At 33.9% G+C, this 23,723-nt stretch overlaps 1 protein-coding gene across 1 annotated transcript; it reads left to right on the top strand.

Moving 5' to 3' along the window:
- The first annotated feature begins 2,486 nt into the window (after positions 1-2,486).
- Positions 2,487-23,166, top strand: LOC129795852 (uncharacterized). Its single transcript, XM_055837367.1, has 7 exons — positions 2,487-3,062; positions 13,978-14,177; positions 19,274-20,016; positions 20,162-20,296; positions 20,384-20,833; positions 20,906-21,132; positions 22,708-23,166. Exons 2-7 carry the CDS (start codon positions 13,987-13,989, stop codon positions 23,050-23,052), a joined length of 2,091 nt encoding a protein of 696 aa, XP_055693342.1. The 5' UTR covers positions 2,487-3,062; positions 13,978-13,986; the 3' UTR covers positions 23,053-23,166.
- Positions 23,167-23,723: the final 557 nt, after the last annotated feature.

Raw genomic sequence — 23,723 nt, 5'->3', positions numbered from 1 at the left:
TCAAAATAAAACTGTCTATAAACGATTAGGCTAAACATAACCTAATATTTCCAAAAATGCGCGCGACCAAACGCCATTTTGTAGTTACATTTGATTTAGTTTTATTACACTAAAAATTAATTATTTCTTTATGGAAAATTAGTGTTTAAAATGTCTAAACTTTAAAAATTGTACAACAATTTATTTTTGTTTCAACCAAGTTCAGAAATGGAGGATTTTCTGTTGAAAATAAAGAGATTCAATAAAGCTCTAAAAAATACAGCGCCGCCATTCATTACCTTTTTTTCAAAAATTGTCTTGCTAATTTTTCCTATAAGTAATTTTCCTTATTTCTCCAAAAATACGTAAAAAATAATATATAAATTCTTGTTCTCTTGATGATCCAAGCCAGGTATTCGCAATTGTACCCACATAGGTAGTTAGAGTTGATGACATCAGAGGAAAACCCTTGAAAATAGTGAAGAGAAAAGAACAAGCAATGGGCCTTCTATCTGCCCAATTAATCTCTCTCTAAAACTTTGAAAACAACCCATTTCTGCCATGACATCCATTTCTGCGCACCCGAAGATCATGCGACCGCTCTGCTATATATATTATCTCATACAAGCGTATGGGAGCTTCTCTGAGAGAGCGTTCATTTTGGTCAATCAAATGGAAGTGACTTCCGTGTGGAGGGCATTGTTGTTCTCCACACCCAAAGAACTCCACTGCTTAAGAACAATTGTATATAGCAATGCTAAAAGATCCCGGGGCGAATCTCTCCTCGGTCGAGATTAGATTATGGACATGTGATTGTCATGGGGATTTCTTGAGAATTTCACGGTTTCAAGAACAACAATTGCATTGGCTACTTTATTACACCCAATGCCACACATGCCGTGTAAGAGGAATCTCCCTTCTTTATCTCTTCGCACCATGTCTCCCCCATACTATGTATACTCATCCCGTGTATACCTATCCACTTCACCAGCTGCACCATGGAGTGGATTCTCGCACCTCTCACACTCTATTGGCTCCACACTAGAATGAAGATGAAAACATCAAGAACATTGGATGACCTTTAGAATATTTTAACACGTCTCCCTCGGAGGTAAAGCTAAACGTTGTTCGACGAAAAAAAAAAAGAAGTGCTATGCTCTTTTTTAACTGTTCCTCATCGCACGAAGAAAGGTATGTTCTTTTCTAAAATAAAAAAAAAAATTCCGGGGCGCCATGTGAGCCGCAATTGCTCACCACACCATATCTTACTTCGCATCACAACCTATATGAGACACACATGTGTCAAAGGTACCAGGAAGCTGGAGTATGTGCGCGAAAAAGTAGGTTTATTCTTTCATTTCGAATGTCTCTCATTCACTTCGGGAGGGAAGACATTATCTCCCATCCGCGAGATTCGTGGCATATATGGAGAAAAGAAAGAAGAAAAAAAAGGTACTCTCTGGAGGAAATTTTCTGTAGCGCAGTGGCATGTTTTTTAGCATAAAAAAGCCCAATCGATGTTCAATTTTATTATTTAATAAACAACCGTTAGCCATTTCGCTCATTCATTATGAATTTTTCACCTTCTGTGGAATATATATAATGCGCTAAAAGAACTTTTGCGCCAGAAGAATTTGAGTCATTATTTTAATTTTGCGGCTCACCACTCTCTCTCGCATCTGTGGCTCAGCTATATGAGAAGAATAGAAAATGGTATATGAAGGAGAATATAGGGAAGATGTATGGAGAGAAGAATTCACACTATAATGACTCCAAAAGGTATAAATTCTCTCTTAACTCTCATAGAAAATGTACTTATAATACATAGTTGTGGATACGTGGGGTTTGAGACTTTTCTGAAAATTTCACATCACAAAAATTTATATGGCGGTTAATGCGTCAGGAATGGCTGAATTTTGTATTTTTCATTGTGTAAATTCTTCTCAACTTAACTGATTTTTTTTTTAAATTCGTCAAACATAGTCAATTTTATCAAAAATCTTTTCTTTTTTTTGTAATTTTTTGTAATTTGACCATTGCAAAATATTTTGTATTCTGTGAAAAAGATTGGAAGATTTTAACTATTTCTTGCTTTTCTGTAGTCGTCTTACATTAAAAGCATTAAAAGAAAAACTGTATTCGCTCTAAATAAATCTAACCAATCGACAATAATATTGTATATCCACTCTTCATTGTGAATAAAAAATACATGAAGCATAAGCACAAGAAGCATACGTACACAATGCATTATATCCTAGTCCATGTAATATTAGCCTAACTCAACAAAATCCAAAACTCTTTTGAATTCTTATAATTCTTTTATGGAAATATTTCCGAAGAAAGAGTTATGCAAGTGAAAAGTTTCATGGGTATGCATAAAGCATAACATTCACCTGGGCCAGCAGAGAAAAGTTCTCGCCTCTCGCACGGTGAAATGGTGGTTCTTGCGATGGTGAGAGAGAAAGAGAATTTTACCGTATTTCTTGGCTCTCTGTGGAACACATCCATGGAGACTTCTAACTGCAATCATACGGCTAACCATCCATGTCTTCCTCACACGGGAATAAAAAGACGTAATGTCGTCAGCACCGAGTCATTGTCCATGTTGCTCTTGATGGGTGCGCATCTCGTGTGTTCTTGCGCTACATTCTCGAGTTCCTCATCACTCGATCATCCATCGATGTTCTAAGCACATTTTCCGTGTTTTAATTTTTTTATTCTCTCGATTTTTTGTTGTTGTGTGTGACAATTTTCTTTTTTTTTTGGATTGCACCTCCTTTCTTCCTGGATTTTGCTTTGCTATTTATTATCGTTGTGTGTGATCGTTAATGTTCAAAAGAAAATAAATAATTAAATTGAATTTTCAAACGTGTCTGTGTACAGTGGTGGCCAAGTGCAATATCCAGCCACTTGTTGGTCCTGGAAGAGACACCAACGCGGTGTGGCTAAACGAACAGGCGCACACAGTGAAGTGTGAGGCAAAGAGAAAGGAAGAAGTAACAAACAAAATATTCTACCTGGGATTAAGTGACCAAAGTGAGCCATCGAGGTCAAGGAAGAAGTTCATCGGAGAAATTAAACAAGTAAAAAGTTCTTCTTTTCTTGACATTCTTTTTCACATTATAAATACCCCAACACTGGTAGCTCTTGTTGTACCATGAGAAGCATGTACGTTGGCTATGTGAGCCCATTCTTCGTCTTTTTTTTTGTTCTCCTGCGTGTACTCCACGAAAAATTCTCAAGAGATGGAAAATACAATAAAATTCTCGCCTATATAAATTCAGTTCATTTAACTCTTATATATGGCTTACTTCTTGTGAATCTCTGCCATTTCATTTTTTTTTTGTGTTCATCCTCTGTGCGCATTTCCTCTCCCTCCTTCGTTGGGTGTTTTATCATCCACAGCGCAAAGTTGTAATTGTACATTTTACTGACCATTTGCAATGGTCGGCACTTGAGCAACAAAATAATAACACAAACCACAGGAGATGATGATACTTGACTCTTTTGTATTGATGTTTGCACGAAGTTGGTGAGAAAGTTTGGAGAATCAAGACGTTCTAAAGGTGCGATTGCGCAGTGTTCTTGAAAGATGAGTAATAATGATGTTATTGGCCTTCATGGTCTTTTAAGAAAATCTATCTCTTTAGTGATGTTATCAGAGAAACTAGAAAGCCTTAGGAGACCTAGGAAAGTTCTAAGAAATGTTTTAAAATTACTCTTCATTTGAGAGCATTTCTTTAAAATATATTTTTCTTTTAAATAATACTGAATTTTGTAAAAATTAAACGCAAAAGTTCTGACAAAATTTAATAATAAATAAAAATATCCGTGCACTTAAAAAGCCTTTTAAAGGATACCCCAAAGGTATCTCTAAAGTTTTTATTTTAAAGCATTCAATTTCGACACTTTTTTAAAAATATTAAAGAATTTCAAGAAGACTTTTGTCTAAAATAAAAAGCGAGATTTTTTTACAGAATATTTTAGTTTTCAACGAGGTTAATAAATATTAAAAAAAAACCATTTTAATATTCTTTTCTTGAATTTCTATGAATTATATTAAAAACAAATTAATTTATAATTCATAGGATCTGTTTTTATTAGAAGTACTGAATGAATTTTCGGTAAAAGGTTCTCTTATAGGAGAAAAATATTCCTAACTACATATTTTACGTATTTTACAAAATTTGCTAAATTTTTTTTAAAATAATTTTTTTAAAAATAATTCTTTTTATCTAATCAAAATTAATCTTTAAATAATTGAAAAATTATTTTCAGAGTGATATCAATGTTTAATTTTCCTCACAATCCCAAAACACTAGTAAAAATTTGTGTAGAAAATCCAACAAAATTAATCTGAAAAAGGTTCTAGGTATGTCTTAACGCTTTTGTGTCTACCGGATCGCTAAAACAAAATTATTTTTCCAAATTAGAAATTTAAAGAAAGAAAGAAGAGATTTTTGTAAGAATTCCAGACAATTTACATATAAGAAATTACAGTCGGAATATCACAGCTTTTCTTTTCTAATATAACTTTTTAGACCAATAAATTTTTTTTTTCGCTGGAATACCAAAAAATCTTACAACTCATAAATTGTAAGAAAATAAATGAAAAGATTTTAATGAGAATCGACCGTTCTAAAAAAATATCCTCAGAGAGAATCTTTTTATATTTCATACAGTCGTGAAAGGGTTAATAAATGCAACATTTTTGAGCTGAAGTGTAAAAAATCATTTCAATTTCAACGTTTTCACTAAATTCTCTTTAAAAATTATTCTGACTAATTACTTCTTCAAAATTGAACCAATAAATGGTTGAGAATCCCAAAAAGAAGTTTCCCAATAATTAGTATGTACCTATATAATGCACATAAATAATTTAAATTTGTCACAACTTTTGGAACAACCGGATAGAAAATGAGGGAAACATGGAGAAGAACAGCATAACGATTCTTGAACTTGTGCACCCTTGAAAAATTTATTATGCACCAATGGTTGAGGAGGCATCTCGGATGGAGGTGGTAAAAAACACGTCTTCAGAAGACAATCACGGTGCTTCCACATGCTATTGTGTCTCATTTACCAGCATTTTCCAACATCCCAGACAATTAATATTATGGCCTGTGTTGGCTGAATTGAAGATTGACACCACACAAGTGACATGGCTCAAGGGAGCTTCTTGCAATTTCTGCTGCAATATGTATAGTCGCAATTGGGTGTAATGCAGAAATTACAGTAAAATATGAGATTGACGTCAGATTTAATCTTCAGGGAGTATTTTTTTCGTCTTCTCTTCTTTACTTAAATATTATTTTCTTGAGCACAATTTTCGATGAACGCCCTGCCCCCTTGTTGCATGATAAATGCTGCACACATACAAAAGCATAAGAAGGGAAAAATGACGCCAATGATCAGTTATGTTGTTATTCTTTACCCATCTTCAATCTATTTCCACGTATCTCACACAGGGATTCCATCGAGTCCCATGGCATTGCGCATACAGAAGACGCTGGGTGCCATAGAGAATTCTCTCTTTCTATTCTCATCCACTCCCCTTTGGTGCCTTCTGAAAATTATCCAGTCACGCTATTATTTTCAGTGTATATTTTTGATATTATCAACTTTTTCTCATTTTTTTTTCTCTCCACCGCATCTTCTACACTCACACAGTGGACTTTTATAACTGAATAACTGTCGCACTATCGTATGCTTCTCATCTTCAATATGCATACATAAGTTTGAGATGAAGAAGGTTACATATATCGCACCACAAGAATATGCCCCCGAAAGCTCTTCGCGAGAAGTTAAGAAGTTAAGAAAAAGAAGAAAAAAACCTTCGCTCCAACACAGAGATCTCTTTGGGAGATGAGACATCCAAGATTCAGTGCACTGTGTTTAGCTGTTTTTACGGTTCATAACATTCGTGAGACATTCCATCTCACCAATCTTCAGCCGCAATGTCTTCCACAATCAGTTGCGCTCGGTAAGAGATACGCCAAGTGATTCTGTGTGAGACATCTGGAAAATTTGCCGGTACCGTCAACTGTCGTATTTGCACAGTATGACTGTAGATACGGCTAATGGTTGGTGAGAATTAAACTAACAATGAGCTAAATCTATATGGAACTGAAGATAAATAAATTTTACACTTTGTCTTATTTTTTATGAAATTGAAAAAAAGTTATTGAATCCTCAAAAGAGTTTTGATTTAATCATAATTTTTATCGGCTTAATTGCGTCATAAAGACGTGTAAAATATTTTTTTTATTAAAAAAAATACAAGAAATCCCTCAAAGTTCCTAAATAATAAGAAAGAAGTTTAATGACTTTTCTAATATATTTTTTTTTGCAAATTATTCTATGGCAAATAATTTTGTTTTAATCCTTTCGGAATTAATTAAAGAAAAATTAATGTTTCAAGCTTGCTTCAAGCTTAAAGAGTCCCTAAAAGATTAAAGAAAAATCAAATATAATTCTTCATTAAATTTAAATACCTACATATAATAATCATAATTCTCATTTGCGTAAATTCAATTCAGTTAACATAGAATAACTATCAAATTTATTAAAATTCCTGAAAATAAAATGTTTCACGTATCGACCAGCGTATGACCCAATGGACGCGAAAGGGTTAAGTCAAAATTCAGTAAAACATTTTTTTTCAGAATTTTTCTGTAAAAAAACTAAATTTACTACTACAGTCATACCCCGCATAATCAAGTCAAGGTTATACTCTTCTCACCCATTAATTTTAATGCGTAAGAAGAGTATAACCTCGACTTGATTATGCGGGGTATGACTGTACTGCTACTTTTAAAATAATTCTATGTCTGATTTTCGACGGCATTTTAGCTGTGATTCTTTCGAAGAAAAGAATAGCACAGCTTCTGTGTACCACCTAAAATGCAATGTTGCCCGATCGTTTTACTAGTATTCCGTCCTATTTAGCGACGAAGAAATTCTTGGAATCCTTAAAATTTCAGAACAAGTTCTTATTTTAAGGATTTCGAGGATTTTTTAGTCGCTGAATAGAACCGATCATTTTACTAATTTTACATCAAATCTGTAGATAAAAAATCATCTTGAAGATCGATCTTTCAAAGAATCTAAAAATTCTAATTCTAGGTTTCCTATGAACTGAATAAAATTGTTTATGAACCAAAATGCATGCAGTTTGCCCCAATTATCCCCAACTTCAATCACAACCTAATTCAATTTCCAACTTTTTAGCGAATTCTCGCGGTTTCTTTTAATCTTCTGCAAGATTCTTTTTGCACATCGCTTCCATGGTTCTTCTCGCGTGATGCCCCGGCAGAGTTTGAGGCAAACAAGGCATAGGATTTGTGTACAATATGTAAGCTTTTTATTATGTAGGAAAGATTGGTGCTGGTGGTTGGGATGAAGTGCAGGGAGAGGTTGGCACGATGTATCAATAATTGAGTACTGAGTGGATGAAGGAGGCTCATTTGTTCACAATTGAGGGGCAAAAACAACACTGAAAAATTACTCAATGATTAATAAATGTAAAAAAAAATGAAGATGTGGAGGGAAAAATACGCGATGGATGGGGGAACATGATGGTATGAGGAGCATAATTGCTGAATTGTGAGCAAAAGTGTTTATTTTTCAACCGTGTCAAGAGAGGGAAGATGTATTAAATATTTTCAGTGCTACCTAATGGATCAATTTTTCTTTCCATGTCACCTCTTTATTTTTTGTTGTTGCTTTAACATCCAAGACTCCCCGGCCTGTGACCTCCCATGCCAGGATGTGAACAATGGGCACACAACAGAGTTGGGAAAAAAAGGAATAAATGGTGTGTGCAGAGAAGGTGAATGGTATGAATGGATTGCCATGGTATTGTATGGGGAATTGCGGGGGGAATTGTGTGAGTGAAAGACACTGCGCCACCCTTTTAAGGTTTCACCTGGAGACGCGATGGCAAAGAGCGCCTAAGAGTCGCCCGGCTGGAGCACTGACCATCTCCTCACAGAAAGTTCTTGACTTTGTACATTTTATCAGATAACTCCATGCTTGAGGTGTTTTCTGGGATTTCTTTCCCCCCCCTCCCTCCCTCAATTTTTCCACTCTCACCGCTTTTGCAACATATATAATAACTCACTCTCGACCATATAGAAATTATGCCCTCGGTGTCATTTTAAATTGCACCAAGAAGGAAACTTTGATGGGGAATTAATTCTAACGATATAGAGAATTTTCCTCTTCGTCTGTTAGCTCCATCATCGTGCGTTAGCGGCGATTAGTGAGTAATTTTTATAGCTTGATGAATTTGTTTTGATTAATCTGTAAGATTCTAATATATTCTTCACGTCGGAATTTATGTAGCTACTCTGATATTTTAATTAATTACAATTAGGGGATTTTTTTAGACACAAAATCTGTTGATTTATTTTTAAATTTACTCCCAATCAGCACAAATTGATTAACCCAGAAGTTAAATCTTTCATTCTCGAGTGTTTAAATTCATAAAAGATTTATTTAATTTAAAGGAATATGCCGAATAATGCTGAAATATTCGGAATTTATCGAAAAAATTGAATAAAGTTCAATCTTCATTACAGTTTATTGTTTACAGAAAAAGACTATCAGTTAACAAGAAACAAAGACACAGTTTTAATTTAAAAGAATAAAAAAGAACACGAAATGCCATGAAAGGGTTAACTAAGCAGTTCTAGGTTATCTACCGACCTAGAAAATCCCACGTATTTTTCTCCAATATAATCTTTATGCGTAAATAACGAATAAATTCTCAAATTCATTGTATTTTCTACAAGACACCTTCCGAGAAAAAAAATCTTCTCAGGAAAAGTGTTGCAGAGAGAACTCTCTTGCATTGAAATCTAACTCCGTGGGATAATGGATAATGTAAATGCGACTTGTCGATAGTACATAGTGTTTGATATTATTACATTGCCAATAGTTTCATTGATTGGCATGAATGTTGAATGTTTTATCCCCAATAGAACATTTCTATGGAGCCAATTTAGCCTCCAAAGATGTACTTCATGCAGTGAGAGCTTTCAGATTGTGTGGCGGAGGTTTTATTTATTTCTTCGTGCTGTTCAAAAAACATCATTACATCTTCACGGGGATTTGCCACATTATTGAGTATCTATATGGTCTGTATTGTACCATAAGACTCCGCCAAAGAACATGATTGTTTGTTCTTAGAAAATGACGTGGAACGCTAACACTTAGGGAAATAAAATGGTAATATTTGGTAAAATAGTGGACTGTGCAAAGAGTACTTAAGGGGAACATTAAAGCAGCATAATGTAGTACTTAGGTGTCCTTAATTACCTCGAATAAAAATGAATTAGGTTCTTTGAAAATAATTTTAGATATTTTGAACGTTACATCTTGAATTCTTTGTTAATTTGGTGATTAAAAATGTAACTTACGTTGGAAATATCACAAATTAAAAAAAATATACGTCAAACGTTAGAAATGTCAGAAGTTGAAAAAGATACGTCAAACGTAGAATTAATGTCAAAATTCAAATAAAAGAACCGTTAAGTTTGTCAAGTGTTAGTAAAAAATGTCAAAAATTAGAACCAATCTGAAATGCTCGAAAAGAAATCCCAAAATGTTAGAAAAGAAATATCAGGCATAAGAAATTAGTGAAATCAGAATTGAAAATAAATTTAAAAAAATCATTTTTTTCCATAGACATAGAAATCGTTAGAAATGAATAAATTATCAAAATCTTCCAATTCGAATGCTATAAAAAGCATCCCCGTAAATAAACTAACCACACTCCAGCAAAGAAATATGATTTTCTATTAAAAGAATATTGCTATAGAAGAAAGCAAAAATTTGTCAATAACTTCTCTTTGACTTTTGATTTTCTGTCAAATATGACATTTATTTGAATATTTAAATTGAACCGTTACATCCTAAACAAAACACATTTCTAACGTACCTTGTCAATTTTTGCGCAAGAATCCATTTTATTTCAAACTCAAACATGTTTCAGCATCTTCAGCATATTGCAGAATATTTCACCTTCACCATCATTCTATGTATACAAATATGTATACTAATTCTTGGAAATAGATCTGATGGAAAAAGTAAAAAGAGGGGGGTAAAGGATGGAATATAAAATTCTAACGATATTAGCATGAAGCCCCATCGACAGCCAGCAAACATATAAGGCTCTCTCACATGGTGTTGGCGCGCACTCCTGCATGCTGCCGGAGAGGCAGCATAGTATGGAGAGAAAAAAACACATGTAAAAGATACACAACATAGTCATTGAAGGGTTCATTGAACTTGAGTGCTGCAAGAGATGCAGGTAACACTTAAACTGATTCACCGTTTTCATATATATATCGTGTGTGCCACGGCGTGCCTATGTGTGTGCCCTGTGTGCAGATTGTGAAGAGTGTGAGAAACGGTATTGAAATGACCTGGAATGTGCTAAATTTTCGTCTTGTTCGATTCGCTGACCCATAAAAAGATCCCCCAAAATACCCCCCACACCATCACCAATTTCCGCGATCGCGTCCACGGGCAGTGGATCGCGAAATGTTTTTTTTTCTCTCTTTCTCTGTATTTTGTGCATCATTCAAGCGCGCCCGAATTGTCAGCAAAACGTGCTTCGCGTGGGCGATCTGTGACGTTACATTAGTCAATAGAACCCAACATCAACCGCCAATTAACGTTCTACGTGGAATTCATCATAAATCACCCCGAAAAAAATTGTGACACTCACGTATTTTTTTTCTCTGAACAGGCCTCAATATTTTCTTTTTCAGCATAAACAATGCCACACAAAAAAAATTAAAAATTTAGACCATTACCCGCATTTTCATCCACCACTTTTCCCGTAGCTCCGGTGTGTACAGAGAAAGTCATCTCATTTTTTTTTCGGCAATTAAATGTCATATAAAGTGACAATATTTACAGGCTCTCTATGCATAAAATGCTTGTATATGGCTATAAGCCCCACCATTGGGCAGGTATAAAGTGAGATTTCTTGCTGCAGACAATTTAAACTTGTGCCGAGATGTTGCACAAAAGAGGAAATTCATTTAACCAACTAGTATACCCCATCTGTGACATGAACAAATTTTCCTTAACGTGTATACAGCGAGATAATTTATGGAGTAAAAATTATGAAGTTAGGTACTAAAATTCAGTGGGGGTGTATAAATACATAAACATTATGTACATGTAGCATGTTTAGTGCCTATGGCGAATTTTATTTCCTATACTTTTATCGTAAATGGTGTTTTAATTGAAATTTCAGACTACTTATATACTCTTCAAAAGCAACAACCAATTAAAACAGAAAAAAAGAACATACAAATATTAATTTCAAATAATTTGGCAAACTTGAAATTTAATATGAGGCAAGTATACACAAATTATGAAATACTTTTAGCCATCATGGCACAGAAAATGTTTTTATTTGTTGGGGAAAGTGCCCTAATATGAGGTTTGGCATTGTTTTTTTTTGTAATTAATTTAATTGTTACATTTTTTTTTTAATTTAAAGGTGAATAATCTTGTGCGAATGACCAGGGAGAATTTTTGGTGGTATTTAATTGTGTTGTAATCACAGAATTTTAAAAAGAATTTAGTGAAATTAATTTTTAATTTACTTTATTGAGCATAAATTGGAAAGTTCAACCATTTAAAAGCGCCGCCAAAAGTTTGAAGAAGCCAAATTTTATTACAATGAAGCTTATAATAAATTTAAATTTTTAATGAAAAATAATTTAGTATTTTCTTTTAATAAAATTAACGTAGGTATCAAGAATAGAATTTTTAATCTGATTTATTGAAGTAAATTAAAAAAAAATCAGAATAGAATATTTCAGAAACCACAAAACGTATGTAAGAACGTTATTTTTGGCTTAACCAAAATGGTAATTATGTATATTTTTTAGTAAAAGTTAAGAAATCTAATAAAACTTTACCAAAAGTTATTATTTTTCCCACCAAAAAACTTATTAATAATTTAGCGATTCATTTTTTTATCAATATTTGGTTAAATGCGCTGTCCAAACTTATAAAAATTTAAAAAAAAAAAACTAATATTTTGGTTTTACTAGTACCTATCTAATTTTTTTAATGAAAGCTTTTCCAAATTTTATGCAAAAAGTTTTCACAAAATCTTTCGTATTTACTTACTGTTTTGTTCTTTACATTCTTGACCATTTTTAACTGAATTACATGTTCTTTTCACAGAATAATTTTTCCGAAATATTTCCTTCAAATTGAGTTTAATCAGCTGTTTTAGTAATATTATTAACTTTCATTATTTTGGAAATTCTTTTAGGCCTAGAATCAGGGGCAGAAAGAAAAAAAATTAGAGAATTATTGGTGAAATTTCTTCAAATTCTTTTCATGCTAGACCGTTAATGTAAGTAATTCAGTATCACCTTCAAAATTATTCTTATGTTATCTTTAGTGTTACTGCGAATCCCAAGTGTAGTTCAAAAAACTCTGATAAGAGCTCTTGAAAACATAGTCAAAGAAATCTTTTTCAATGAGACTTTTACTTTCAAATGACAACCCCCTTTTATTGACTTGGGAGATTTATTTAAAAAAGAATTTCTAAAAAGTCAAAATTGGTTGCACCATCACACACGTTGAGCTCCTTTGCAAAGAACAAGTTTTGTTAGAGAGCCAAAGTAGTTATAATAATTTCACAAACAAACATCATTCTTCTTCTAATGCTTCAGGGAAAAAGCCAAAGTGTCGGTCGAGCGATATGCATGGAAAATTCTTGGTCATTGAGAGCAACTTCTTATGCTTACAGAGTGCTACTTTGTGTGTGGCCTCATTTTCGCGCATTTTTTCTCCACTTTAGCCATTGGGTGAGGAGAAAGGTTGTTCCTGGAGGTCGTTTTTTGAAACTCGGTTGCATACTTCCTACATATTAAAGCATAACGATGCTCTTTTCTTCTTTTGGATTAAAACCAACTGACGCTTTGGCAAATGGTGCGGTAAATTGCCTTCTTTATGGATCTATTTTTGCCCTTTAATAGCCAACATATTTCTTTTATGCTACAATTCTGTTATTCAAATCATATTCCGTTACTGATCAACGCGATTGTCGATTCTTAATCGATGGTTTTTTTTTGGCGCGCATGGCGCTCCGAAAATTCTTTCTCCGGTGGCATTTTCTTAGCTAAAGAATGGAGGAAAAAAAGTGGAGAGAGAAGATTAAGTTGATGAGCTCATTAGACTTTCATCTGTTTGCATTTTGTTTGTGTGCCATTTCTCGTGTTGATCTCATCAGTAAAGAATCAACATGCACGGGCCATATTCTGCACAACATATTCTCAACATATAAAAGGGGCAAAGAGATGTGTGTAGCATAAAGAAAATCCTCTAAAACGGGTTTAGAACATTTCACCGTGTGCCACAATCGCGCATCTGCCATCGTGATATTTTCTTCCGAAAAAAAAAGAGAAGAAAGCAAGAAGAAAAAAAACTAAGAATGATGCTTGAAGAAAAAAAATTAATTCACGAGATTTGCCACCCGTTAAAAATTACATAATAATACATTGGGTGATTCATTTGGCATGAGAAGTCTCTCTCATGGCTTCCCATAGAGATCTTTTCCATGGCATATAATGGAACTGTAGTAATGATTATCGAATCAGTGTAAAAGAGATTCAATGTCTGTGGAGGATCCGTTAGTTGGCCCAAAAAGTACATAATGTAAAAACCTTCTTTGAGCGAGAGACTCTTTTGCCTTCTAATTTCTTTCTTATTCTTCATACAAGACTCACTACTCTCCTTCTATGGCAACAAAAGCACAACATGTTGGGATTAGGAGCACATATCATTTATATACAATTGCAGTATTATATATCTCTTTTACATACATATATATGTGATATTTTTGCATCTCGAGAGATGCCACATTTGCCACACAGAGATATAACATAAAGTACACTTCACTCATCACTGAAGAAAACTCCATTTTAATGCAATTTTGCTATGTGACCCTCATTGCAGATCCACATCATGACATGGAAATATGTAGCCATCGTGATACTATCGATAGTTCTTAAGTTCACCCATGCGAGGATTGCATTCGAGAAGCTCACGGACTTTGATTTCCCCGGCACAACGTACTACAGTGTGAAGAATCTCTCCCTATATGAGTGCCAGGGATGGTGTCGGGAGGAGCAAGATTGCCAAGCGGCGGCATTCAGGTAAGAACAAATAAATACCTATACATATGTACATAATATACGGAATTGCCGCTAATGATTTTCTTTACTTGAACATTCGTCTTGATGGCAAAAGTCACGGCTTTTGTATTCTTTTACTTTGTTGCAAATTTATAAAATTATATATTTTAAATGTAATAATAAGAGTAATTAGTTTTTGAAAAGATTTTTTTAAACAATGAAAAATGAAAATTTATGTTTTGTATTTTTGCACAATTCTATAATTCTTTTATTTCTCAAAATGTTAAAAACATTCGTCTTTTGTGCCTTTTGTAGAAGAAACTAGAACTTTACTAGAACTCATTGACATAAGCTAAAGTGACGGATTTTCTTTGACATCTGTCAAAATATTTCTATCAATTTAGATATGTCTTTGAAAATATTCTAAGTTAATGTTAAATTCATAATTTGGACTTAAATTTTGAGAGCTTTTCTTTGCATTGACATGAGCTAAAATTGACAGAATTTTTTTGACATCTGTCAAATAAGTTCTGTAAATTTAGAAATGTCATTCAAATATTCTAGGTTATTTTTAATTTTAAATTCATTGTTTGACTTAAATTTTGAAAGACTTTCTTTGCAATGTAGGTATTCTTTTTTGTTGCTCTTTACATGTCTTAAATACATCTTAGGTACATAATTTTCGGAATTTTTCAAATTCTGCTTAAAGCTTGATAAAGAGTTTTAAAAAATACAAATTTTTCTTTAAAAAAGATTGAAAATTTGCTAAAAGAGAGATGTTCTTCAGCTTAGTTCTTATTGTGGATACCTTAGAATTTTTTTCTTAATAAAACACTTAAGTTCATTAATTTTTTATGAATAAAAAACTTATTTTAAATCGTTTTAAATAAAAAATTGTTTTGTTAAAAAAATCGTACATTTTTGGACATCTTTAGTATTACATTTTTTTGTCATTTAGAAAAACCTTTTAACCCGATTTTGATAAAACATTTCTGAATTTTTGATATTCTCTCTCAAAAACTCTATTAATTTCCTTGAATTTCTAGATAACTTGAGAACAAAAATCTTTTAAATCTCAACTAACAGCAAAGAGTTTTGGGTTTACTTTTAGCTCGCATATTTGAGAAAGTATCACGCAGCACATGAGAAGTATATATAAATTCTCTTGAATTATCTACGTCTCTGTGTTGACGCAAAGCCAAATTACTTTCGATCACTTCTCTGAGTGGCTACAAAAAACAAGAAGATCCCATCAAGTTCACTCTCAAGTATTCTTCACTATGAGTGAGGTCAATTAAGGGATGGTCACGTTATTTTGGAAACTCTACAGGAACAAAATGGCCAAAATGTGAGAATTTCAAATATTTTTTTTGAGCACAAAAATTTATTTTCTAATTCAAAAATACTGAATTCTTATCAGTATTTGGCCATTTAACAAGAGTGCAAGCGAATTTCGAATTTTTGGTTTCAAAATTAGCTTGAAAATCGCTCTTGAAAGTCCCCGAGTTTCCAAAATAACGTGACCATCCCTTAGTATTCTATATTCTAGCATTTCCTCTTGATTACCATTCAAAAATTTTCACGTGTCTTTTGTGAAGAGTTGTTAAATCAATGCTGCAGTTTGACAGGAAAAAAAAACGGCAAAAGAAACCTCTCAAGAATGCATTCTTTTGCTCCAGTGTTCTCGACAGCGAAAGGGCCATCGTCGCTTCTGGGTTAGGTTCTTTTGAGGCAAATTGAATTATTTTTATAACCAGTCAAGCATTTTTTTTCACTTTGAGAATATTTTAACATAGAAGTTTGAACCTTCGAGATATTTTTTTATCGTTCATTTCAAACAAAAATTCACGCGAAAGAACATGAAAAGTTCATCGAACGGTTTCTCCGTGGCGCGCGAGAACCATTTACGATCGTCAAATTAAATGCAACTAAAAATATTTCAAGCAGTAAATTTCTCAAACTATTGCCCTCGCGATTGTGATAGAATCTTCCTCGAGGAGCTATAAATTATTACATTTTTCCGTTCTTAGCCCAGGAGAGTGTTGCTCATATACGCGAAAGCAGAAGCAATAATTTAGCATGGGACATTGCCTTCCATTACCATACTTTTTGCATTTTATCTAGATTTTATACAATGTTTTTTTTTGCAAGATTTTTTTTTTGGAAGAAAGATTTTATGCATTGGTGCACAAATTTTAAGTCGAGAATTCTTCATCGCATGCCTTTTAGAAATTGCGCGCGCGCATCTGAAAGTTAATATCGCGTGATTTTGAGATTTTATTTTGTTGATTTCACTTTGTGGTTTTCACCGAATGAACTTTTATTGTTGCTAGAATTTTAGATTTTACAAATACAATTACAATCTTTATGAATAAAGAAAACAAGAAGAAATAAAGAAAATATACGAAGAAATTTCTTTTCTCTATTTTAGAATTTATAAATTCTCTTTTTTTGATAAGAACAAAAAAGAAAAGTTTCAAACGTGAAAATAAATCAAATAAATTAAAATAAATAAATCATTTAATTAATGAATATTTAACTTATTCATGAATTTATTTTTGTAATTAACAGAGATGATTAATTTCTCCTAGAAAATTATTAGACTTGCATTCTTGACAGGCCCTCTAGTGGCCGAAAAACTTTAACCTCACTCTTGTAAAAGAGTTTTCACCGCTTAACAAAATGGCGGCGCTTTTCCACCCAATTTTTTTTTGAAAATTGAAAATAAATACACCAGAAATTAATTAAGAAAAAAGGAAAGTATTGATGGAAATAAAAATATTTTTTTTTATAAATTTTCTCAAAATTGAATATTAAATAAAGGAGTTTATTCATTTTTGCTATATGAACAAAAGACAAATTAAATAATTTATTGACTTTAAAAACGTTCAAAGAAGCTTAAAAGACTTCGTATCTTCTATATGCTTAGAAAAATCATTTGACTGTATTTGTTATCAATCGTCAGAACTGTACCTCAATTTCCCTTATAACGCATGAAGCATATGCTTCTGTGCTTTACAGCGAAAATAAGAATCAATGTGGGCGTGGCTTTTGCGTTTATGAACAAAGATGCTACTAAACATTTAAAACATTTCCCTTTCTTCAAATTCAATAAGATTTTATTTGCTGCTCATCATCATCTGAGATCATAATACGTACAAAAGTGAATAGACTCCCTTCATAAAAGTTTAGAAAATCCCCATAAAAACGTAAGTTTGAATGAATTCTTCCAGTAAATCTTACAAATTCCCGAGACATTCAATTTATTCTCTTCCACCAATAAAAGCTCCAACAAAGCCTAATTGAACTGCTCAAAAACCCATTTGTTGAGCCCGTCAAGAACTATTCTATCCTCCCGGTTGAAAAGGCTAATGGAAATTAAGTTTTTTTTCCAGAATATAATTTTCCATTTAAGATAAATCACGGATTATTTTTAAATGTGTGTTTTTATGGTGATTTAATTGATTAAATCAAGTGCGATCAGTCGGGGAATGCATTGTAGCAAAATGTTTGTGATTTTTATGGTATTCTTAGCAGCTATATGAATAAAAAAAAATATTATATCTCCAGCAATAAATAACTTTTATTGTTTGGGGAATTAATCATAATTTTATAGTAGTTTTCGCAAGAATGCAGGTATATGGGAAATGGCAATTCCATTGTGATAGTGCCGCTCTTTTCTCCATTTACATAACACATTTTTTTTTTCAAGCCATCGTGGCATGAAAAATTTCTTCTTATATTGATGTAGCCAAACCACAGGAAAGAAGTAAAATAAGCATGGATAAAGGGAAATGAATGCTTTTAAAGTTGTGTGTGTGTGCTTGCTTACAAAGTGATCATCTCGTGTGCGATTTTGCTTGTGAACACATCAAATATTTCACACATTATGTGTCATCATGACCAATAGGTCTTGAAAAGTAGGTCCCGACCTATTAAAGATCCCACCAGAGACGATTTTTTTTATTCACGTACAGAGCTCCATTGAGAATTTATGTGTGGCTTAGGCAGCACCTTATTTGGTGATCGTGTGCTTGGAGAATGTGCAAATAATTACCTACAAACTTTGAATAAATCTGTTCAACATCAGAGATGAATCCAGGAGATAATTTTAGGGACTTACACGGTGGTGCAATTGAACTGTTTGCTCAAATACTATTTTTTACATTCATAATTTATTTATGATTTAATAAACAGTTTCTTTATTATTTTCCTTGCAGTTTAGTTTTTTTTAAAGGAGATTGTTCATGTTAATTAGGAAAAAAAAAACGAATTTTGCTACGAATAAATTTAAACTTTGAAGAAAACAAATTTGCTCAACGTTTAAAATTAGGAAGTTTGAATTCTAAAAACTAAAAAAAAAACTAAACGATTTAATTGCTAGATACTTAACTTTATTTTTGAAGTGCATAAAGCATATGCTTCTTTGCATAGTGGTGACCTGCATAAGAAACATTCGGACGTACGCTTCACACTCATTATTTGTAATGAGCTAGAGTGATAAATCCAAATGTCTCAAAGTTGTAACATAATCAATTAGAGAACTGAAGCATATGATTTATGAACGAAAAGCAATTCAATTTATTAAGGAAAATCTTTTAAGATTTTCTGTGATTTCCCGTGTTTGAAATAATTAGAATATTTTGTTGTCTGATGACTAAAGGATTCCTTTCAAAAATTACTCAATAAAAAACCAAACAGATTTTCCATTTTTCAATAAAAAATAGCTGGGAAAGATTTACCCCAAAACTACAGAAGCCACGCTCCTGTTCTAAGTTTATTTTTCCTTTATGTGTAAAGCATGTGCGTCAGTGAAACACTGAAGCATATGCTTTAAATATTAAAATAAAAATGAGTTACGATATAGGCGGGACTTTGTATTTGTTCATGGAAAATCATCTCAGACTTTTTTTCATCATCTTCCAGCTAAAAATAAAGTTTTCTGTGCTTTTTTTTAATCTGATTTGAATAAAGATTCAACAATTATAAAAATGAATAAACATTTATTTTAAATTAAAAATTATTCATTTTTAATACAGAAAAAAATTCCCCCATGTAAATTACCCCCAAATCCGCTCAATGCACTAATTCGTGATTTTTCTCTCTTCCGCATGTAGCTTTGTGGTCAATCCACTGACACCGGAACAGGAGACACTTTGTCAGCTGCAGAATGACTCCAATGCCCACAATCCAACAGCCATTCCTCAGCGATCCAGCGCCATGTACTACATGGTGAAGGTTCAGCTGCGCAGCGACAACATCTGCATGCGCCCGTGGGCCTTTGAGAGGATTCCCAATAAAATAATCCGTGGCCTTGACAATGCCCTCATCTACACGAGTACCAAGGAAGCCTGCCTGTCGGCATGTCTAAATGAGAAACGCTTCATCTGCAGATCAGCCGAATATGACTACAACAACATGAAGTGTGTCCTTTCGGATTCCGATAGACGATCAACGGGGCAATTTGTGCAGCTTGTTGATGCTCAAGGAACGGATTACTTTGAGAATTTATGCCTTAAACCTGGACAAGCGTGTAAAAACTCCCGCCTCTTCCAAGTTCCACGAATTGGGGTGTCGGAAGAGAAGGTGGCTCAATACGTGGGGATTCACTACTACACGGATAAGGAGCTACAGGTGTCGTCTGAGGATGCCTGCCGACTTGCTTGTGAGATTGAAACGGAATTTCTATGTCGTTCCTTCCTGTACCTTGGACGACCACAGGGAACAACCTACAACTGCCGACTATTCCATCTTGATCACAAAACCCTCCCTGATGGGCCATCGACTTATCTAAATGGCGAAAGACCCCTCATTGACAGAGGAGAACCCACTGGGCAGTACTTTGAGAATCTCTGTGAAAGTAAGTAGAAGAATGAAAACAAATAGAGGCTCATGATGTTAAACATTGCCAGATCTTTTAGAGCAACTACCTTAGAAGCAATAAAAGAAAGAAATAATCTTGTGAGATGCATCTCAGTGATGAATTAACAATTTCTTCCAAACAGAATCAAGCTTATCGTCGCCCACTGGCCAACCGGATTCAACTCTTCCAGTTGTCTTTGACACCGTTGAGGATTCATCCATCAACAACTTCACGCGCACCGATGCCAATTGCGACAAGACAGGCACCTGCTATGATGGTAACTATTGCGCTTAAGAATTTCTAATCAAAATGTCATCAACTCATGCGCGCGCGCTCATCTTCTTTCTCCCAAAAATATATGTAGTTGAAGTCCATTGCAAAGATACACGAATAGCTGTTCAGGTGCGAACGAGTAAGCCATTTAATGGGAGAATCTACGCCCTGGGGCGCTCTGAGACGTGCAACATAGATGTTATCAATTCCGATGCCTTCCGGCTGGATCTCACAATGGCTGGTCAGGATTGCAACACGCAGAGTGTAACGGGCGTATACACCAACACCATCGTTCTACAGCATCATTCCATCGTCATGACGAAAGCGGACAAAATTTACAAAGTCAAATGCACGTACGATATGAGCTCCAAGAATATCACATTCGGCATGATGCCCATTCGTGATCCCGAAATGATTCACATCAATTCCTCACCAGAAGCTCCACCGCCGCGTATTCGTATCCTCGATGCGCGGAATCGTGAAGTTGAAACCGTTCGCATTGGTGATCGTCTCACGTTCAGGATTGAAATTCCCGAAGACAGTGAGTTTTTGAGGATTCTCTAAATGCTGAAGGTACAAATTAATGAAATTCTTTGTTTCCTTTCTTCTGCAGCACCCTATGGAATCTATGCGAGATCCTGCGTTGCTATGGCCAAGGATTCAAAGAGCACCTTCCAAATTATCGACGATGAAGGTTGCCCAGTTGATCCAACAATCTTCCCAGGATTTTCTCCCGACGGTCATGCCCTGCAGTCCATCTACGAAGCCTTCCGATTTACCGAAAGTTACGGCGTTATCTTCCAGTGCAATGTTAAGTACTGCCTTGGACCATGTGAACCGGTAAGTACCTACTTATTTTGCATTTTATTCTAGGAATGAAACAGCAGACTTAATATTTAACCAAAAGAACCAAAATGAAAACTAACTAAACTCCTAAAAAAATTGGACCAGAAAATGGAGAAAATGAATCAAATGCCTTTGATATCTAGGCCTTAATTCAAGTCAAATATTTGAGATTTTTGTCCTAGAAGACAAAAGGCCTAAGGTTTTAAGGCTTTAATAAAGTTTTCTTCAATCAGGCTTTAATTATGGCCAAGGATTCAAAGAGCACCTTCCAAATTATCGACGATGAAGGTTGCCCAGTTGATCCAACAATCTTCCCAGGATTTTCTCCCGACGGTCATGCCCTGCAGTCCATCTACGAAGCCTTCCGATTTACCGAAAGTTACGGCGTTATCTTCCAGTGCAATGTTAAGTACTGCCTTGGACCATGTGAACCGGTAAGTACCTACTTATTTTGCATTTTATTCTAGGAATGAAACAGCAGACTTAATATTTAACCAAAAGAACCAAAATGAAAACTAACTAAACTCCTAAAAAAATTGGACCAGAAAATGGAGAAAATGAATCAAATGCCTTTGATATCTAGGCCTTAATTCAAGTCAAATATTTGAGATTTTTGTCCTAGAAGACAAATCAAGGGTGAAATTTCTTAACCCAGCCTTAGATATTCTAGGCTAGGCCTAAGGTTTTAAGAAACAAGTCGAAATTCTAGGTCTGAAGGCAAGTTAAAATTCCGATATTTCTAGGCCCGAAAAAAGTCAAATTTTTCGAATTTTCCAGGCTAGAGAATCAATCAAATTTAAAAGATTTTCGGTCCAGAAAACTAATAAAATTTCTAAGATTTCTGAGGCACAGATCAAATCAAATTCCCAAGATTTTAGGGTCCAAAAAATTATCAAATTTCTGGTATTTCTAAGCCAAAAAAAAAACAAGATAAATGGCTAAAATTTCAGTTTAGAATTTTAAAGTTTAAGGACAAGAAAACACATCAATTTTTTTTTTAATTTCCGTGCCAAAGAATAAGTGAAATTTTTAAGATTCATAGATCAGAAAATAAGTCAAAATTCAGAGATTTTTTTTATCTGAAAGAACAGTCAAATTCCTAGAGATCCTGGGTCAGAAATAAATAATAATCAAATAAAATTCTCAAGATTTCTAGGTCCGAAATATTATAAATCTTTGAAAATTTCTAAGCTAGAAAATAAGTTAAATTGCAATAATTCTTAGGTCAGAGATCAGCTCAAATTTCTGAGGATTATAGAAGAGTGAATAAACCAAAATTCAGAAATTTTTTAATCAAAAGATGAGTGACATTTCTAGAATTTCTGAGTCAGAGATCAAGTTAAATTCCTGAGATTTTCAGACCTGCCTATAAGTAAATTACTGAGAAAATTCTAAGCCACCTATAAAGTAAGATTCTAAGGATTTTCTGAGAGACAGAAATAGTCAAAGTTTTGATCTAGAAAATCAATAAAACTTCTAAGATTTTTAGGCTAGAAGATGAGCCAAAGTTCTGAAATTTCTGATATCAAGACTTTTCCCCTAAACAACCAATATTAACTTCCTTTTTAGGCGATTTGTGAATTTGGACGTGATTCCCTGGAGTCATGGGGACGAAAGAGGCGTTCAATTGCCTCAAATGACACCTCAGAGGAAAATACAGACGAAGAGGATATGAACATCTCCCAGGAGATCCTTGTGCTGGACTTTGGTGATGAGAAGAACAGTGAATACATGAAGAGTGAAGCAAGTGCGGACTTTGGTGATAAGACCGTCACAATTATTGAACCTTGCCCAACGAAAACTTCCGTGATGGCACTCACAATCACCTGCATCCTAATGGTGCTCATCTACCTTCTCGCCTTCTTCCACTTCTACGTGAAAAAGTGGCTGCAACCGCAGAAAACCATCATCTAATCCATCATGCTACTACCTCCCGCGGGAGGAATTCCCCCCATGAGAGCACAAAATGCAGAGAGACACACGACACACACAACACTCACCTAATAGTTGCTAAATAACAAAAGAAAAGGAAGAAAAGAATTAAGAATAAGGGAAGAAGTAGAAAAGAGAAAAAAAAACAAAACAAGGAAGTTGAGAAAGAGGTGAAGCTAAGAGAACAAAACATGCTAGTTATTTTATAGGAATTTTTCTCCTATTTTCTCTCATCACGAGAATACAAAATGATTTTCTTTTATAACTTAAATCAACAGTGAATCACATAAAATCATTCGCATCATCACCTTTTCTTAATTTTCTTTTTGAATAATTTTTTTTCTTTACAAAAAAAAACGAATATTTTGTAGTTATGTCGTTAGATTGTAGAATTTACGAAGTTTTTTTTTTAATCAAACGGGGTTTAAGAGCATTTTCTATAGAGTTTGTTCCATGATGTTTCTCTTTGGTGGATACGTTGCCTTTTCTTGCGTGCCCCCACGTGCACCACGAAAAATCTCCGTATCTATTGAATGTGATATTTAATACGAAATTCCTCAAAAATAAACATCAAACCCCAACAAACTCTCATAGAGACTGCGGGATATTTTCATACTTTTAATAAAGTGTCAAGAAAAAAAAACATTAAATTT

Source organism: Lutzomyia longipalpis, chromosome 4 (genome assembly GCF_024334085.1).
Source record: "Lutzomyia longipalpis isolate SR_M1_2022 chromosome 4, ASM2433408v1".
NCBI lineage: Eukaryota > Metazoa > Arthropoda > Insecta > Diptera > Psychodidae > Lutzomyia > Lutzomyia longipalpis.
The sequence above is the reverse complement of the archived record's forward strand: the minus strand, read 5'-3'. Positions and strand labels throughout refer to the sequence as shown.